The sequence below is a fragment of the Coregonus clupeaformis genome, chromosome 30, assembly GCF_020615455.1.
Source record: "Coregonus clupeaformis isolate EN_2021a chromosome 30, ASM2061545v1, whole genome shotgun sequence".
In the NCBI taxonomy this organism is placed as follows: domain Eukaryota; kingdom Metazoa; phylum Chordata; class Actinopteri; order Salmoniformes; family Salmonidae; genus Coregonus; species Coregonus clupeaformis.
In genome coordinates, this window is record NC_059221.1 from 13,014,188 (window position 1) to 13,033,034 (window position 18,847).

The 18,847-nt window shown below is 45.9% G+C and overlaps 1 protein-coding gene across 16 annotated transcripts in view; it reads left to right on the plus strand.

The window, feature by feature from the left end:
* The window catches only part of LOC121545880 (E3 ubiquitin-protein ligase HUWE1), an 85,276-nt gene that overhangs the window by 4,530 nt on the left and 61,899 nt on the right, over nt 1-18,847 (plus strand). For all 16 annotated transcript variants that reach the window (XM_045209430.1, XM_045209436.1, XM_045209433.1 and 13 more), the window contains 14 exons: nt 213-262; nt 498-567; nt 813-911; nt 1,407-1,613; nt 2,667-2,819; nt 4,629-4,691; nt 4,854-4,931; nt 5,067-5,114; nt 5,372-5,540; nt 5,855-5,955; nt 9,095-9,245; nt 9,503-9,630; nt 10,023-10,163; nt 15,074-15,194. In XM_045209430.1, the coding sequence (XP_045065365.1) occupies nt 523-567; nt 813-911; nt 1,407-1,613; nt 2,667-2,819; nt 4,629-4,691; nt 4,854-4,931; nt 5,067-5,114; nt 5,372-5,540; nt 5,855-5,955; nt 9,095-9,245; nt 9,503-9,630; nt 10,023-10,163; nt 15,074-15,194 (1,504 nt within the window). In that variant the 5' untranslated portion in view covers nt 213-262; nt 498-522. The remainder of the gene's footprint in view (nt 1-212; nt 263-497; nt 568-812; nt 912-1,406; nt 1,614-2,666; nt 2,820-4,628; nt 4,692-4,853; nt 4,932-5,066; nt 5,115-5,371; nt 5,541-5,854; nt 5,956-9,094; nt 9,246-9,502; nt 9,631-10,022; nt 10,164-15,073; nt 15,195-18,847) is intronic.

Consider the following 18,847-nt stretch of genomic DNA (forward strand, 5'->3'; position numbering starts at 1 on the left):
TTGACAAGAGACCCCTTTTTCATCGGAGGAATGATTTCTTATTGTCTAACCATAACTAACACATTTTGACAAGTGTTTGAAACTATTCCCTCCCTTACATGTGTTGAAAGACATGTAGGGAAATTAGTGCCTTGACACAGGAGAGAATTGTTATGAGTCCTTCATGATGCCATTGTTTACATAATGTTAATGACTGTTTTCTCTTGTTTCAGGCATTGTGAATGAAACATGCTGTTAAGTGTGTATTGCCAAATTACTTACTGTAAGTGTGACTTTTACATTTCGCTTGAATACACATTGCATATATTTTATTGTATTTCACAAGTTCTGTTTGTCTAAAATCCAGCATGCATACTATGTCACTGCTCATTTTGTTGTTGCTGTGCTTAATGTAGCCTATCAGTGCAACTTGTAGTAGCAAGCAGCCGATTCCATACATACACATTCATTGTTTCCTTACAGGCTGCATGCTAATCTATCATACTGTTTCCCAACAGGAGCATCAGATAGAAACTAGCAACAATGAAGGTCGACAGAAGCAAGTTAAAGAAAACCCCCACAGAAGCTGTGAGTATGCATAATAATGTTGGCTCTGACTGTCTGTAGTCCCTCTTTGACTCGCTAGGAGTTCCTTGGGCTGTCCTGAACAGCCTTCTCTCTCGCTCTCTTTTTCTCTCTCTCCCACCACCCTCCAATCTTCCTTCCCCTATCTCTCTCCCCCCTCCCTATACCACTCTCTAATCTTCTCCCCCTCTCTCTCGCTCACTCTCTCTCTACACCACCCTCCAACCTTCTCTCTTCCTTTCTCACAGCCTGCGGACTGCAGGACGCTCATAGAGAAGCTCAAGGGATGCAGCGACGAGCAACTGCTGCTGGAGCTGCAGCACATCAAGACCTGGAATATTGGCAAGGTGAGCATGAGGGGAAATGCCTGTGGGAGGGAGAGGCACTTAGTCAATTATTTGTTAATGTCCTCTGGGTGACGTTCATTATCTTTGTATTAGATCACATTTTCATAGAGGCGGTACCTTACCTGATCAGGTAAATGTATACATGTAAATGTTTTTTAGTCCAAGAGCAGGCTTAATCTGGGTCTGGGAAACCTTCCATCTGTGTATTTAACCGACATTACCCAGATTTTGGGGTCACCAGGGACATATCCTTATTCACCTGGGCTGCGCTCAGCAGGGCACAATATTGTGTAACGTTCCGATGTGAATATTATGTAGAACAAACTTTCCTCCAACGTAAAATAAGGAATCATGTCAGCTATATTCATGACGGTTCTATCTGCAGCGTTCCACAACGTTTGTCCTGGTGTTTAATGCTCAATCAGCAGAACGTGGCCTCTATCTAAAGTGAACCCCAGAGTCATTACCTGTCTCTCTCCTCTTCCCCCCCATCAGTGTGAGCTGTACCACTGGGTGGACCTGCTGGACCGTTTCGATGGGATCCTGTGTGACGCAGGCCAGACGGTGGAGAACATGTCCTGGTTGCTGGTGTGTGACCGGCCGGACAACGGGCAGCTCAAAGCCCTGCTGCTGGCCGTGCTCAACTTCACAGCCCTGCTTATCGAGTACAGCTTCTCCAGGCACCTCTACAGCTCCATAGAGGTAGGACCCCTCTGCAGTTAACACAACGACCAGGGACAGGGTCGTGTTCAGTAGGGCATACTGAAATGTAAACTGTGGACAACTTCTTATTTGACAAGTTCAGATAGTTTAGGGCCAACTCCCTTGACTATGCACTGTTTCCCTTCCCATTGTATGGGTAAAGCGGGCCTCCCTGCCTAGCTCTGTTGGGATCACCCTGCCTAAAAGAGTTTGACTGCTATTGGTTTATATTGACGGTTCTGTTGCCAGAGGGCCTAGATGTTGCTTTGGGGGCCTTTGGAAAAGGAGACACATTGAGACACATTGCAATAACATATCCTAAGTAAATAAAGGTTAAATTAATCAACTCTCCTCTCTGGGTGATGCACCTGTCACAAACCACGGTGGAATGAGCCAATCAGTCTCTCACTTTATTAACACAGTTCTTCTAAAGTGTAGTACACACTCATCATCCACTAGGGGCCATTGACCATGGTCCCGTGTAGCTCAATTGGTAGAGCATGGTGCTTGCAATGCCAGGGTTGTGGGTTCGATTCCCCCGGGGGGCCAGTATGGAGTGGAATAAAAATAAAATAAAAAATGTATGCACTCACTAACTGTAAGTCGCTCTGGATAAGAGCGTCTGCTAAATGACTAAATTTTTTTAACAATTTTTATCTGACTCTCTCCCCCCTGCCCCTCTCTCTCCCCCTCTCTCTCTCTCCCCCCCTCTCTCTCCCCCCCTCTCTCTCTTCCCCCCTCTCTCTCTCCCCCCCTCTCCTCTATCACGCTCGCGCTCTCTCTCCCCCCTCTCTCTCTGCCCCTCTCCCCCCTCTCTCTCTGCCCCTCTCTCCCTCCCCCTCTCCCTGCGCTCTCTCTCTCCCCCTGCGCTCTCTCTCTCCCCCTGCGCTCTCTCTCTCCCCCTGCGCTCTCCCCCGCGCTCTCTCTCCCCCGCGCTCTCTCTCCAACCCCCTCTCTCTCCCCCTCTTTCTTTCCCCGCTCTCTCCCCCGTCTCTCGCTCTCTCTCGCCCCGCTCTCTGTCTCTCTCTCCCCCCTCGCTCTCTTCCCTCGCAGCACTTGACCACCCTGTTAGCATCGTGTGACATGCAGGTGGTCCTGTCTGTGCTGAACCTACTCTACGTGTTCAGTAAACGCTCCAACTACATTACCAGACTGGGCTCTGACAAGAGGACCCCTCTGCTGGCACGCCTACAACATCTGGCTGAGGTACGGGTGTCAGAATTAAACAAACATGTTTATTAGGATCTCTTTTAGCCCAACGGGCTGAGGTACTGTATGGGTGTCGTAAGTACAGTGGGGTAAAAAAGTATTTAGTCAGCCACCAATTGTGCAAGTTCTCCCACTTAAAAAGATGAGAGAGGCCTGTAATTTTCATCATAGGTACACGTCAACTATGACAGACAAAATGAGAGAAAATATTTTCTGTAAGTCTTCACAAGGTTTTCACACACTGTTGCTGGTATTTTGGACCATTCCTCCATGCAGATCTCCTCTAGAGCAGTGATGTTTTGGGGCTGTCGCTGGGCAACACGGACTTTCAACTCCCTCCAAAGATTTTCTATGGGGTTGAGATCTGGAGACTGGCTAGGCCACTCCAGGACCTTGAAATGCTTCTTACGAAGCCACTCCTTCGTTGCCCGGGCGGTGTGTTTGGGATAATTGTCATGCTGAAAGACCCAGCCACGTTTCATCTTCAATGCCCTTGCTGATGGAAGGAGGTTTTCACTCAAAATCTCACGATACATGGCCCCATTCATTCTTTCCTTTACACGGATCAGTCATCCTGGTCCCTTTGCAGAAAAACAGCACCAAAGAATGATGTTACCACCCCCATGCTTCACAGTAGGTATGGTGTTCTTTGGATGCAATTCAGCATTCTTTGTCCTCCAAACACGACGAGTTGAGTATTTACCAAATAATTATATTTGGTTTCATCTGACCATATGACATTCTCCCAATCCTCTTCTGGATCATCCAAATGCACTCTAGCAAACTTCAGACGGGCCTGGACATGTACTGGCTTAAGCAGGGGGACAAGTCTGGCACTGCAGGATTTGAGTCCCTGGCGGCGTAGTGTGTTACTGATGGTAGGCTTTGTTACTTTGGTCCCAGCTCTCTGCAGGTCATTCACTAGGTCCCCCCGTGTGGTTCTGGGATTTTTGCTCACTGTTCTTGTGATCATTTTGACCCCACGGGGTGAGATCTTGCGTGGGTGAGATCTTGCGTGGATCCCCAGATCGAGGGAGATTATCAGTGGTCTTGTATGTCTTCCATTTCCTAATAATTGCTCCCACAGTTGATTTCTTCAAACCAAGCTGCTTACCTATTGCAGATTCAGTCTTCCCAGCCTGGTGCAGGTCTACAATTTTGTTTCTGGTGTTTTGACAGCTCTTTGGTCTTGGCCATAGTGGAGTTTGGAGTGTGACTGTTTTGAGGTTGTGGACAGGTGTCTTTTATATTGATAACAAGTTCAAACAGGTGCCATTAATACAGGTAACGAGTGGAGGACAGAGGAGCCTCTTAAAGAAGAAGTTACAGGTCTGTGAGAGCCAGAAATCTTTGCTTGTTTGTAGGTGACCAAATACTTATTTTCCACCATAATTTGCAAATAAATTCATTAAAAATCCTACAATGTGATTTTCTGGATTTATTTTTCTCAATTTGTCTGTCATAGTTGACGTGTACCTATGATGAACATTACAGGCCTCTCATCTTTTTAAGTGGGAGAACTTGCACAATTGGTGGCTGACTAAATACTTTTTTCCCCCACTGTAGGCCGTTGTCAATGTGTGCTGGTAGTAAGCCAACCCGATTTTTAAGGCTTTTTAATTTGGATCACAGAAGGATTGCCTTGGCCTTTTTCTGGCCTATGTTCTAAGCCAATGTTGCTGTATTTAAAAAAACAACTACAAACAATATGGAAGTTAGTGTCCCCAATGTATGTGCCCTGCCTTGATATTTAGGCTATAAAATTGTATGCATGCTGTTCTGACGTCTGTGATGTTCCCTGTGTAGAGCTGGGGAGGAAAGGAGAATGGCTTCGGCCTGGCAGAGTGCTGCAGGGACCTGGCTATGACGGTGAGCATCACACTTTGTCCTTGTCGCAATCTATAAATGCTTGCCGTCTCCATACAATTGGCTCATTTGCTTTTTAATGATTACATTTTTCATTATCACTTGTGATCTCTACCCCCAACCTCACCCATCTCCTCTCTCGGCATCCCTCTGTGGCCTGAGCAGAAGTACCCTCCCAGTGCCACCACACTGCACTTTGAGTTCTACGCTGAACCTGGCCCCGAGGTCAAAGTGGAGAGGAAGGTGAAGACTGACACATTTCCTTTATCAGGAAACAAATATTAGTGTGCAACTAATGTATGTCCCTGGTCTTGTTAGGCTATGTCTTGTTATTAGTGGAATGATTGATCATTTGTGAACTTTCTCTCCCCCCAACAGACCAGTAGTAACACACTACACTACATTCACATCGAACAGCTCGACAAGGTAATGGACAAATATTGTCTATTCTCAGAGCATTTAATGAATTTAACCAAAGATTGCGAGGACTAGTCTATTGTACCGTTTTAATTATTTTGGGATTAAGTCCACCAGGAATGTGATTCTTTCTGATCATGAATTCCTGCTTTTCTGACATTTATCCTACATTCATATAGTTGAAACTGACCTATCCCCCAGCTAAAATGTGGATTTCAGATGTTCTATCTTGTCCTGCTCACACCACCTCCCTGTGGTGTTTCCAGATCTCTGAGAGTCCCAGTGAGATCATGGAGTCTCTGACGGTGATGTACAACATCCCTAAAGACAAGCAGACCCTTCTGTTCACACACATCAGACTGGCCCACGGCTTCTCCAACCACAAGAAGAGACTACAGGCTGTACAGGCCAGGCTCCATGCCATCTCTATACTGGGTAAGCGTGTTTAATTGATTTGTTTATTTGACCCGGATCACATACACCACACCAGATTGGAGCTACATGGCCAATTCTCATCTGCAGTCCCAATATTGAGTTACTGGCTCAATATAATTCAACAGTTTCCACCACCTTGTTCAGTGCCAAATCGGCCATCAGTACTCGTATCTCGGTGTTCTAATGTTTGCCGGTGTCTGTATTGTAACTGCGGATCAATGAATTCAATACCTTTCATCATACATTTTATGTCAATGACTCTTTGAAACACCTTCGCTAACTTAATTGTATTATGACGGTCTCGTTTTCTCCAGTGTACTCCAATGCACTCCAGGAGTCAGCCAACAGTATTCTCTACAACGGCTTGATAGAGGAGCTGGTGGATGTGCTACAGATTACAGATAAACAGCTAGTGGTAAGATTACTTTTTTTCATCTTTCTCTCGCTCCACTTATCTCTCTCGACCTCTGTCTTCCTGTCCACTGGGCTACTCACGGGTTGTTGGGTCTGTGTCACATACCATAGTAGGTGTGAAATTGGAGCCAAAATCAAATTTTATTTGCCACATGCGCCGAATACAACAGGTAGACCTTACAGTGAAATGCTTACTTAGAAGCCCTTAACCAACAATGCCGTTAAGAAAAATAAGTGTGAAGTAAAAAATAGGTAAGTAAAAAATAACAAATAATTAAAGGGCAGCAATAAAATAAAATAACAGTAGGGAGGCTATATACAGGGGGTACCGGTACAGAGTCAATGTGCGGGGGCACAGGTTAGTTGAGGTAATTGAGGTAATATGTACATGTGGGTAGAGTTAAAGTGATCATGCATAGATAATAAACAGAGTAGCAGCAGTGTAAAAAGATGGGGTAGGGGGGCAGTGCAAATAGTACGGGTAGCCATGATTAGCTGTTCAGGAGTCTTATGGCTTGGGGGTAGAACTGTTGAGAAGCCTTTTGGACCTAGACTTGGCGCTCCGGTACCGCTTGCCGTGCAGTAGCAGAGAGAACAGTCTATGACTAGGGTGGCTGGAGTCTTTGACAATTTCGAGGGCCTTCCTCTGACACCGCCTGGTATAGAGGTCCTGGATGGCAGGAAGCTTGGCCCCAGTGATGTACTGGGTCGTACGCACTACCCTCTGTAGTGCCTTGCGGTCGGAGGCCGAGCAGTTGCCATACCAGGCGGTGATGCAACCAGTCACGATGCTCTCGATGGTGCAGCTGTAGAACCTTTTGAGGATCTGAGGACCCATGCCAAATCTTTTCAATCTCCTGAGGGGGAATAGGCTTTGTCGTACCCTCTTCACAACTGTCTTGGTGTGTTTGGACCATGATAGTTCGTTGGTGATGTGGACACCAAGGAACTTGAAGCTCTCAACCTGTTCCACTACAGCCCCGTCGATGAGAATGGGGGCGTGCTCAGTCCTCTTTTTGTTCCAGTAGTCCACAATCATCTCCTTTGTCTTGATCACGTTGAGGGAGAGGTTGTTATCCTGGCACCACACGGCCAGGTCTCGGACCTCCTCCCTATAGGCTGTCTCATCGTTGTCGGTGATCAGGCCTACCACTGTTGTGTCGTCGGCAAACTTAATGATGGTGATGGAGTCGTGCATGGCCATGCAGTCATGGGTGAACAGGGAGTACAGGAGGGGACTGAGCACGCACCCCTGAGGGGCCCCCGTGTTGAGGATCAGTGTGGCAGATGTGTTGTTACCTACCCTTACCACCAGGGGGCGGCCCGTCGGGAAGTCCAGGATCCAGTTGCAGAGGGAGGTGTTTAGTCCCAGGGTCCTTAGCTTAGTGATGAGCTTTGAGGGCACTATGGTGTTGAATGCTGAGCTGTAGTCAATGAATAGCATTCTCACGTAGGTGTTCCTCTTGTCCAGGTGAGAAAGGGCAGTGTGGAGTGCAATAGAGATTGCATCATCTGTGGATCTGTTGGGGCGGTATGTAAATTGGAGTGGGTCTAGGCTTTCTGGGATAATGGTGTTGATGTTAGCCATGACCAGCCTTTCAAAGCACTTCATGGCTACAGACGTGAGTGCTATGGGTCGGTAGTCATTTAGGCAGGTTATCTTAGTGTTCTTGGGCACAGGGACTATGGTGGTCTGCTTGAAACATGTTGGTATTACAGACTCAGACAGGGAGAGATTGAAAATGTCAGTGATCAGTTGGTCAGTGCATGCTCGGAGTACGTGTCCTGGTAATCCATCTGGCCCTGCGGCCTTGTGAATGTTGACCCGCTTAAAAGTCTTAATCACATTGGCTACAGAGAGCGTGATCACATAGTCATCCAGAACAGCTGATGCTCTCATGCATGCTTCAGTGTTGCTTGCCTCAACGTGAGCATAGAAGTGATTTAGCTCATCTGGTAGGCTCGTGTCACTGGGCAGCTCGTGGCTGTGCTTCCCTTTGTAGTCTGTAATAGTTTCCAAGCCCTGCCACATCCGACGAGCGTCGGAGCCGGTGTAGTACGATTCAGTCTTAGTCCTGTATTGACTCTTTGCATGTTTGATGGTTCGTCGGAGGGCACAGCGGGATTTCTTATAAGCGTCCGGGTTAGAGTCCCGCTCCTTGAAAGCGGCAGCTCTACCCTTTAGCTCAGTGCGGATGTTGCCTGTAATCCATGGCTTCTGGTTGGGGTATGTACGTACAGTCACTGGTGCTTCCTGCTTTAGTTTTTGCTTATAAACCGGAATTAGGAGGATATAATTATGGTCAGATTTGCCAAATGGAGGGCGAGGGAGAGCTTTGTATGCGTCTCTGTGTGTGGAGTAAAGGTGGTCTAGAGTTTTTTTTTTTTCCTCTGGTTGCACATTTAACATGCTGGTCGAAATGAGGTAGAAGGAATTTAAGTTTCCCTGCATTAAAGTCCCCGGCCATTAGGAGCGCTGCCTCTGTATGAGCGTTTTCCTGTTTGCTTATGGCCTTATACAGCTCATTGAGTGCAGTCTTAGTGCCAGCATTGGTTTGTGGTGGTAAATAGACAGCTACGAAAAATATAGATGAGAACTCTCTTGGTAAATAGTGTGGTCTACAGCTTATCATGAGATACTCTACCTCAGGCGAGCAAAACCTAGAGACTTCATTAATATTATAGTTTGTGCACCAGCTGTTGTTTACAAATATACACAGACCGTCAGCTGTTCTATCCTGCCATTGTAGCGTATATACCGCCAACTGTATGTTATCTATGTCGTATTGTGACTGCAATCGTGTCATGTGTCATGTTCTATGAATGGTAGTTGTTGTTGATTCAGTATTTATGTAATTTATACAAGATGGTGATGTTGACAATTTAACAATATGATGTTGATAATTGTAGTATAATGTGTAGTACATTTTTGGGCAATTATTTTGAATGAAATTATAGTACAATCACTATTGTCTTGGTGTTGTATACATCCCTAAAGAGTTCCCCCAGTCATAAAACAACTTTTGAAAGTCAAAAATGTAACGGAAAATGTAAATGTGATTTGTGTGGGATCCCTGAATGGTATATGTAGTCGTCAGTCCATGCGCCTCTGTAATGAGTCCTCCTGTCTCTCTCATCAGGACATAAAGGCAGCGTCTTTACGCACCTTAACATCCATAGTGCACCTGGAGAGGACACCCAAGCTGTCCAACATCATCGACTGCACTGGCACAGCCTCCTACCACGGCTTCCTGCCTGTACTGGTGCGCAACTGCATACAAGCCATGATCGGTGAGTCACAGACATACAGTGGAATGTCTATTTTAGTTTGATCTAGACCGTTCTGAAAGGAAATGGGATATGCCAATAGAGTTCTAGAGGAGATATAGCATGAAGGTCATAGGTAGGGTGGGATTCAATCCCTAGCCATTTTAGGCGATGTGTGTTTGTGAGTTTGCAACACTACAGCTGCACCCTGCTCCTGCTCTTGGCTTCACTGTTTGGAAGCTAGTCCCCTCTGTAACCTGTTGTTGTGGTTGTCTCCTCAGACCCTCTGATGGAGCCTTACCCGCACCAGTTTGCCACAGCGCTGTTCTCCTTCCTCTACCACCTGGCTAGCTACGACGCTGGGGGGGAGGCCCTGGTCTCCTGTGGGATGATGGAGGCCCTGCTCAAGGTAAAGAAAACCCTCTCACCTCTGTCGCTGGCGTCTACTCACCAAGCAAACTATCCATATCATTCTGCTGAGCTGGCCTGGTTTCACTAAGTATGTTCGATGGGCACATATTCTGTGCAGGTGTCTTGACATTTTGAAGATCTGTTGATCGGCACAGAATCTGTATGTCCGGTCCAGCATTCTGAATGACTCGCTCTGCAAAAAGGCTGAGCAGCCCTAAATATATCCGTCCTGCTTATGTGCCCATAGGTATGCCAATTATGTCTACTTCTGCACTAAAAGGCATGCTTAATGTAGAGGAGCTACTGGGAATCTGGCCCATTCTGTTTGTATGCACATAATCTTATCTCCCTTTCCCCCCCCTGCCTGCCTACTTCCTCCCCTCTTTGTAGGTGATCAAGTTCCTGGGGGACGAGCAGGACCAGATCACGTTTGTGACACGTGCGGTCCGAGTGGTGGACCTCATCACCAATCTGGACATGGCAGCCTTCCAGTCACACACTGGCCTTACCATCTTCATCAGCAGGCTGGAGGTAGGGTCATACACACACACACACACACACACTAGGGATGGGCATTTGAAATAATTTCACTATTCAAATAATATCCTGAAATATTTTGGGATATCCGGATAGTAAATACGTTGTTTAAACTTGGGAACTAACTTGCTGCACGACTTGTAAGAGGTGCCGCTCTGCTTGCTTGCAGCAGTGCGGGGATGTGTTTGACACAGGAGGGAGAGTGAGGGTAGCCATACAGACTCGCGCTAGTTAGACAAACTTGTAGATGCAATAGGTTATCCATCATCCCATCTGGTAGTACCTGTCTTGACTGCATCAAATCAATGTAAAGAAGCTAGCTAAGATAGCCAGCTACCTAGGCTAATTGAGGCTATTTTGCTGTGCTTCTTGTCCTTGTCTACAACAACTCCATTCAGATTAAACAGCCTACCTGATGGTTGGTTGTTGTAGCCTACTCATTTAGCTAACTTAATTCCGTCATTTAAATTCAATTTTGCATTGATTAGAGATCTTCCACGTTGCTTGATGCACGTAGAGCAACTGTCTGCAGTCACTTTGATTGGCTGACAATAACAAAGGAATGAAACCAGTGTAGGGATACGGTATGTATTTTTATTGGGCGCATTGTGACATTCAAAAGTTTTGTTTTACTGAAATAAAAAATGTAAATGTCGTGGTATATCCTTATGTGCAGCAATGTCAGACTATTTTAATTGTTAAAATACACGTATGATAAAATATATGTATGATAAAATGTGTATATATATATATATATATATATGAATAAAATCTTATTAAATACTTTTTTCTTTACATAGTTGAATGTGCTGACAACAAAATCACACAAATTATCAAGGGAAATCAAATTTATCAACCCATGGAGGTCTGGATTTGGAGTCACCCTCAAAATTAAAGTGGAAAACCACACTACAGGCTTGTCCAACTTTGATGTAATGTCCTTAAAACAAGTCAAAATGACGCTCAGTAGTGTGTGTGGCCTCCACGTGCCTGTATGACCTCCCTACAACGCCTGGGCATGCTCCTGATGAGGTGGCGGATGGTCTCCTGAGGGATCTCCTCCCAGACCTGGACTAAAGCATCCGGCAACTCCTGGACAGTCTGTGGTGCAACGTGGCGTTGGTGGATGGAGCGAGACATGATGTCCCAGATGTGCTCAATTGGATTCAGGTCTGGGGAACGGGCGGGCCAGTCCATAGCATCAATGCCTTCCTCTTGCAGGAACTGCTGACACACTCCAGCCACATGAGGTCTAGCATTGTCTTTCATTAGGAGGAACCCAGGGCCAACCGCACCAGCATATGGTCTCATAAGGGGTCTGAGGATCTCATCTCGGTACCTAATGTCAGTCAGGCTACCTCTGGCGAGCACATGGAGGGCTGTGCGGCCCCCCAAAGAAATGCCACCCCACACCATTACTGACCCACCGCCAAACCGGTCATGCTGGAGGATGTTGCAGGCAGCAGAACGTTCTCCACGGCGTCTCCAGACTCTGTCACGTGCTCAGTGTGAACCTGCTTTCATCTGTGAAGAGCACAGGGCGCCAGTGGCGAATTTGCCAATCTTGGTGTTCTCTGGCAAATGCCAAACATCCTGCACGGTGTTGGGCTGTAAGCACAACCCCCACCTGTGGACGTTGGGCCCTCATACCACCCTCATGGAGGTTTCAGCAGACACATGCACATTTGTGGCCTGCTGGAGGTCATTTTGCAGGGCTCTGGCAGTGCTCCTCCTTGCACAAAGGCAGAGGTAGCAGTCTTGCTGCTGGGTTGTTGCCCTCCTACGGCCTCCTCCACGTCTCCTGATGTACTGGCCTGTCTCCTGGTAGCGCCTCCATGCTCTGGACACTACGCTGACAGACACAGCAAACCTTCTTGCCACAGCTCGCATTGATGTGCCATCCTGGATGAGCTGCACTACCTGAGCCACTTGTGTGGGTTGTAGACTCCGTCTCATGCTACCGCTAGAGTGAAAGCACCGCCAGCATTCAAAAGTGACCAAAACATCAGCCAGGAAGCATAGGAACTGAGAAGTGGTCTGTGGTCACCACCTGCAAAACCAGTCCTTTATTGGGGGTGTCTTGCTAATTGCCTATAATTTCCACCTGTTGTCTATTCCATTTGCACAACAGCATGTGAAATGTATTGTCAATCAGTGTTGCTTCCTACATGGACAGTTTGATTTAACAGAAGTGTGATTGACTTGGAGTTACATTGTGTTGTTTAAGTGTTCCCTTTATTTTTTTGAGCTGTGTGTGTATATGTGTGTGTGTGTGTATATATATATATATACACACACACACACACACTACCAGTCAAAAGTTTGGAAACACCTAGTCATTCAAGGGTTTTTCTTTATTTGTAAAAAAAATTTACATTGTAGAATAATAGTGACTATATCAAAACTATGAAATAACACATATAGAATCAACCACGCCCTGTGCAATTGGGTCCTAGACTTCCTGACGGGCCGCCCCCACAAGGGTGTGCGCAGCCCCCTCCTGTACTCCCTGTTAACCCATGACTGCGTAGCCATGCACGCCTCCAACTCAATCATCACGTTTGCAGACGACACAACAGTAGTAGGCTTGATTAGCAACAACAACGATGAGAGCCTACAGGGAGGAGGTGAGGGCTCTGGGAGTGTGGTGTCAGGAATATAACCTCTCACCAACGTAAAAAAAACCCAAAGGAGATGGTCGTGGACTTCAGGAAACAGCAGAGGGAGTACCCCCCCCCTATCCACGTCGACGGGACAGCAGTGGAGAAGGTGGAAAGTTTTAAGTTCCTCGGCGTACATATCACTGACAAACTGAAATGGTCCACCCACACAGACAGTGTGGTGAAGAAGGCGCCACAGCGTCTCTTCAACCTCAGGAGGCTGTCACCTAAAACCCTCACAAACTTTTACAGATGCACAATTGAGAGCATCATGTCGGGCTTTATCACCGCCTGGTACGGCAACTGCACCGCCCACAACCGCATGGCTCTCCAGAGGGTGGTGCGGTCTGCACAACGCATCACCAGGGGCAAACTACCTGCCCTCCAGGACACCTACAGCACCCGATGTCACAGGAAGGCCAAAAAGATCATCAAAGACAACTACCAACCGAGCCACTGCCTGTTCACCCTGCTATCATCCAGAAGGCGAGGACAGTACAGGTGCATCAAAGCTGGGACTGAGAGACTGAAAAACAACTTCTATCTCAAGGCCATCAGACTGTTCAACAGCCATCACTAGCACAGAGAGGCTGCTGCCTACATACAGACTTGAAAATCACTGGCCACTTTAATAAATGGAACACTAGTCACTTTTATAATGCCACTTTAATAATGTTTACGTATCTTGCATTACCCATCTCATATGTATATACTGTATTCTATCTATTGCATCTTAGCCTATGCCACTCTGGTAATGACATTGCTCATCTATATATTTATATATTCTTATTTCATTCCTTTACTTAGATTTGTGTGTATTAGGTTTTTGTTGTGGAACTGTTAGATATTACTTGCTAGATATTGCTGCACTGTCAGAACTAGAAGCACAAGCATTTCGCTACACTCGCAATAACATCTGCTAACCATGTGTATGTGACCAATACATTTGATTTTGAATTGTTGCAAAGAAACCACTACTAAAGGACACCAATAAGAAGGAGTGACTTGCTTGGATCAGGAAACTCGAGCAGTGGAAATGTGTCCTTTGGTCTGGAGTCCAAATTGGAGATTTATGGTTCAAACCGCCATGAGACGCGGTGTGGGTTAACGGATGATCTCCGCATGTGTAGTTCCCACCGTAAAGCATGGAGGAGGTGGTGTTATGGTATGGGAGTGCTTTGCTGGTGACACTGTCTGTGATTTATTTAGAGTTCAAGGCACACTTAACCAGCATGGCTACCACAGCATTCTACAGCGATACGCCATCCCATCTGGTTTGGGTTTAGTGGGACTCATTTGTTTTTCAACTGGACGATGACCCAACACACCTCCAGGCTGTGTAAGGGCTATTTGACCAGGAAGGAGAGTGATTGAGTGCTGCATCAGATGACCTGGCCTCCACAATCCCCCGACCTCAACCCAATTCAGATGGTTTGGGATGAGTCTGACGGCAGAGTGAAGGAAAAGCAGCCAACAAGTGCTCCGCATATGTGGGTACTCCTTCAAGACTGTTGGAAAAGCATTCCAGGTGAAGCTGGTTGAGAGAATGCCAAGAGTGTGCAAAGCTGTCATCGAGGCAAAGGGTGGCTATTTGAAGAATCTCAAATATTAAATATATTTTAATTTGTTTAACACTTTTTGGGTTACTACATGATTCCATGTGTGTTATTTCATAGTATTCTACAATGTAGAAAATAGTAAAAATAAAGGAAAACCCTTGAATGAGTAGGTGTGTCCAAACTTGACTGGTACTGTATATGAATACTCTAACGTCTGTTCGAATATGCCCATCACAAACACACACACACACACGCGCCTTACCATCTTTATCAGCAGGGGACGTAGGGTCATGTACACACACACACACACACACACGTGTTTTCCCTACCATTGTATATGCAGGGCAGGCTCCAATGCCTATCTCTGTTGCCCCAGCAAAAAACACTTCTATTAGTTTCAATTGACATGTTGCCAGAGGGCTTGGAAGTTGGTTATATAAATAACCTGGGAAAGACTGAGTAGGTGACGCACCTCGCTGCCCGGGTCCCTGACACAGCACTCTAGGGGTCTGGCTACTCAGCTCATTCACTGCTGGAACAAACGTGTGCCAAACTCCTGTACTCACTCACACCCTTGCGCTCTCTCGCCCTCTCTCTCTCTCTCGCCATCTCTCATGCCCCCTCTCTCTCTCTCTCTCTCTGTCTCTCTCTCTCTGTCTCTCTTTCTCTGTCTCTCTTTCTGCAGCATGAGGTGGACCTGTCAAGGAAAGAGTGCCCTTTTGTCATCAAGCCAAAGATCCAGAGACCCAACTCTACCGTAGAATCTGAGGACATGGACACAGACATGGACGGCCAGTCAGAAAGCAGTAAGCTCTTTTTTTCTTTGTCAATCATATACATTGGGGAAAAAAAGTATTTAGTCAGCCACCAATTGTGCAAGTTCTCCCACTTAAAAAGATGAGAGGCCTGTAACTTTCATCATAGGTACACGTCAACTATGACAGACATATTGAGAAATTTTCTTCCAGAAAATCACATTGTAGGATTTTTTATGAATTTATTTGCAAATTATGGTGGAAAATAAGTATTTGGTCACCTACAAACAAGCAAGATTTCTGGCTCTCACAGACCTGTAACTTCTTCTTTAAGAGGCTCCTCTGTCCTCCACTCGTTACCTGTATTAATGGCACCTGTTTGAACTTGTTATCAGTATAAAAGACACCTGTCCACAACCTCAAACAGTCACACTCCAAACTCCACTATGGCCAAGACCAAAGAGCTGTCAAAGGACACCAGAAACAAAATTGTAGACCTGCACCAGGCTGGGAAGACTGAATCTGCAATAGGTAAGCAGCTTGGTTTGAAGAAATCAACTGTGGGAGCAATTATTAGGAAATGGAAGACATACAAGACCACTGATAATCTCCCTCGATCTGGGGCTCCACGCAAGATCTCACCCCGTGGGGTCAAAATGATCACAAGAACGGTGAGCAAAAATCCCAGAACCACACGGGGGGACCTAGTGAATGACCTGCAGAGAGCTGGGACCAAAGTAACAAAGCTTACCATCAGTAACACACTACGCCGCCAGGGACTCAAATCCTGCAGTGCCAGACGTGTCCCCCTGCTTAAGCCAGTACATGTCCAGGCCCGTCTGAAGTTTGCTAGAGTGCATTTGGATGATCCAGAAGAGGATTGGGAGAATGTCATATGGTCAGATGAAACCAAAATATAACTTTTTGGTAAAAACTCAACTCGTCGTGTTTGGAGGACAAAGAATGCTGAGTTGCATCCAAAGAACACCATACCTACTGTGAAGCATGGGGGTGGAAACATCATGCTTTGGGGCTGTTTTTTCTGCAAAGGGACCAGGATGACTGATCCGTGTAAAGGAAAGAATGAATGGGGCCATGTATCGTGAGATTTTGAGTGAAAACCTCCTTCCATCAGCAAGGGCATTGAAGATGAAACATGGCTGGGTCTTTCAGCATGACAATGATCCCAAACACACCGCCCGGGCAACGAAGGAGTGGCTTCGTAGAAGCATTTCAAGGTCCTGGAGTGGCCTAGCCAGTCTCCAGATCTCAACCCCATAGAACATCTTTGGAGGGAGTTGAAAGTCCGTGTTGCCCAGCGACAGCCCCAAAACATCACTGCTCTAGAGGAGATCTGCATGGAGGAATGGGCCAAAATACCAGCAACAGTGTGTGAAAACCTTGTGAAGACTTACAGAAAACGTTTGACCTGTGTCATTGCCAACAAAGGGTATATAACAAAGTATTGAGAAACTTTTGTTATTGACCAAATACTTATTTTCCAACATAATTTGCAAATAAATTCATTAAAAATCCTACAATGTGATTTTCAGGATTTTATTTTCTTATTTTGTCTGTCATAGTTGACGTGTACCTATGATGGAAATTACAGGCCTCTCATCTTTTTAAGTGGGAGAACTTGCACAATTGGTGGCTGACTAAATACTTTTTCCCCCACTGTATTTGGGTATAGGCCTACATTTGTTCAGACCATATTGAGGGATCTACATGGCTATGATACCCTGTGAAAGTAACCACCCCTTCCGCTATACATCAGGGTCCTGTCCCCTAATCTTTTGAATGGGCTTGACGATTATATCATAACATTTGTGAAAACCCGGCCATTTAAGACCCCTTTACTTTTTCCACATTTTGTTAAATTTGGCCTTATTCTAAAATTGATTAAATTGTTATTTTCCCCTCATCAATCTACACACAATACCCCATAATGACAAAGCAAATTTAGGTTTTTAGAACATTTTGCTAATTTATATAAAAAACAAACAAACTGGAATCACATTTGCATAAGTATTCAGACCCTTTACTCAGTACTTTGTTGAAGCGCCTTTGGCAGAGATTACAGCCTTGTCTTCTTGGGTATGAAGCTATAACCTTGGCACACATGTATTTGGGGAGTTTCTCCCATTCTTCTCTGCAGATCCTCTAAAGCTCTGTCAGGTTGGCTTGGGAGCGTCGTTGCATAGCTATTTTCAGGTGTCTCCGGAGATGCTCGATCGGGTTCAAGTCCGGGCTCTGGCTGGGCCACTCAAGGACATTCAGAGACTTGTCCCGAAGCCACTCCTGCGTTGTCTTGGCTGTGTCTTAGGGTCGTTGTCCTTTTGGAAGGTGAACCTTTGCCCCAGTCTGAGATCCTGAGCGCTCTGCAGCTGGTTTTCATCAAGGATCTCTCTACTTTTCTCCGTTCATCTTTCCCTCGATCCTGACTAGTCTCCCAGTCCCTGCCGCTGAAAAAGATCCCCACAGCATGATGCTGCCACCACCATGCTTCACTGTAGGGATGATGCCAGGTTTCCTCCAGACGTGATGCTTGGCGTTCAAGCCAAAGAACAATCTTGGTTTCATCAGACCAGAGAATCTTGTTTCTCATAGTCTGAGAGTCATTTTGACAAACTCTGTGCGGGCTGTCATGTGCCTTTTACTGAGGAGTGGCTTCCGTCTGGCCACTCTACCGCAAAGGCCTGATTGGTGGAGTGCGGCAGAGATGGCTGTCCTTCTGGAAGGTTCTCCCATCTCCACAGAGGAACTCTGGAGCTCTGTCAGAGTGACCATCGGGTGCTTGGTCACCTCCCTAGCCAAGGCCCTTCTCCCCTGATTGCTCAGTTGAAAACCAAGATTGCTCTTTGGCCTGAATGCCAAGCGTCACATGTGGAGGAAACCTGGCACCATCCCTACGGTAAAGCATGGTGGTGGCAGCATCAAGCTGTGGGGATGTTTTTCAGCGGTACATTGACCTTGATGAAAACCTGCTCCAGAGTGCTCAGGACCTTAGACTGGGGCGAAGGTTCACCTTCCAACAGGACAACGACCCTTGGCACACAGCCAAGACAATGCAGGAGTTGCTTCGATCAAACATCTCTGGAGAGACCTGAAAATAGCTGTGCAGAGATGTGCCCCCTGCAACCTTACAGCGCTTGAGAGGATCTGCAGCGAAGAATGGGAGAAACTCTCCAAATACAGGTGTGCCAAGCTTGTAGCGTCATACCCAAGAAGACTCAAGGCTGTAATCTCTGTCAAACGTGCTTCAATAAAGTACTGAGTAAAGGGTCTGAATACTTATGTAAATGTAATATTTCCGTTTTTTTATTTGTAATCCTTTAAAAAAAAAAAAAAAAATCTTAACCTGTTTTTGCTTTTTCTTTATGGGGTATTGTGTGTAGATTAGGGAAGAAAAACAATTTTAACCATTTTAGAATAAGGCTGTAACGTAACAAAAGGTGGAAAAAGTCAATGCATCTGAATACTTTCCGAATGCACTGTGTGTGTTGTGTGTGTATACAGGGCGCATTTTGTAAAAGAGTTCTAGGTGTCAATATGTCTTCCCTGTTAAAATAAAGGTAAAATACATTTTTTGGGGATGAATTTACTTCTGCCAGATGTCTTTTTATAAAGTGTTTGGCTTGAAGACCATTGCGCTATTTTTTCCCCCCATTTGAAGACCATTCAAAAAGCCAACAAAAACTACA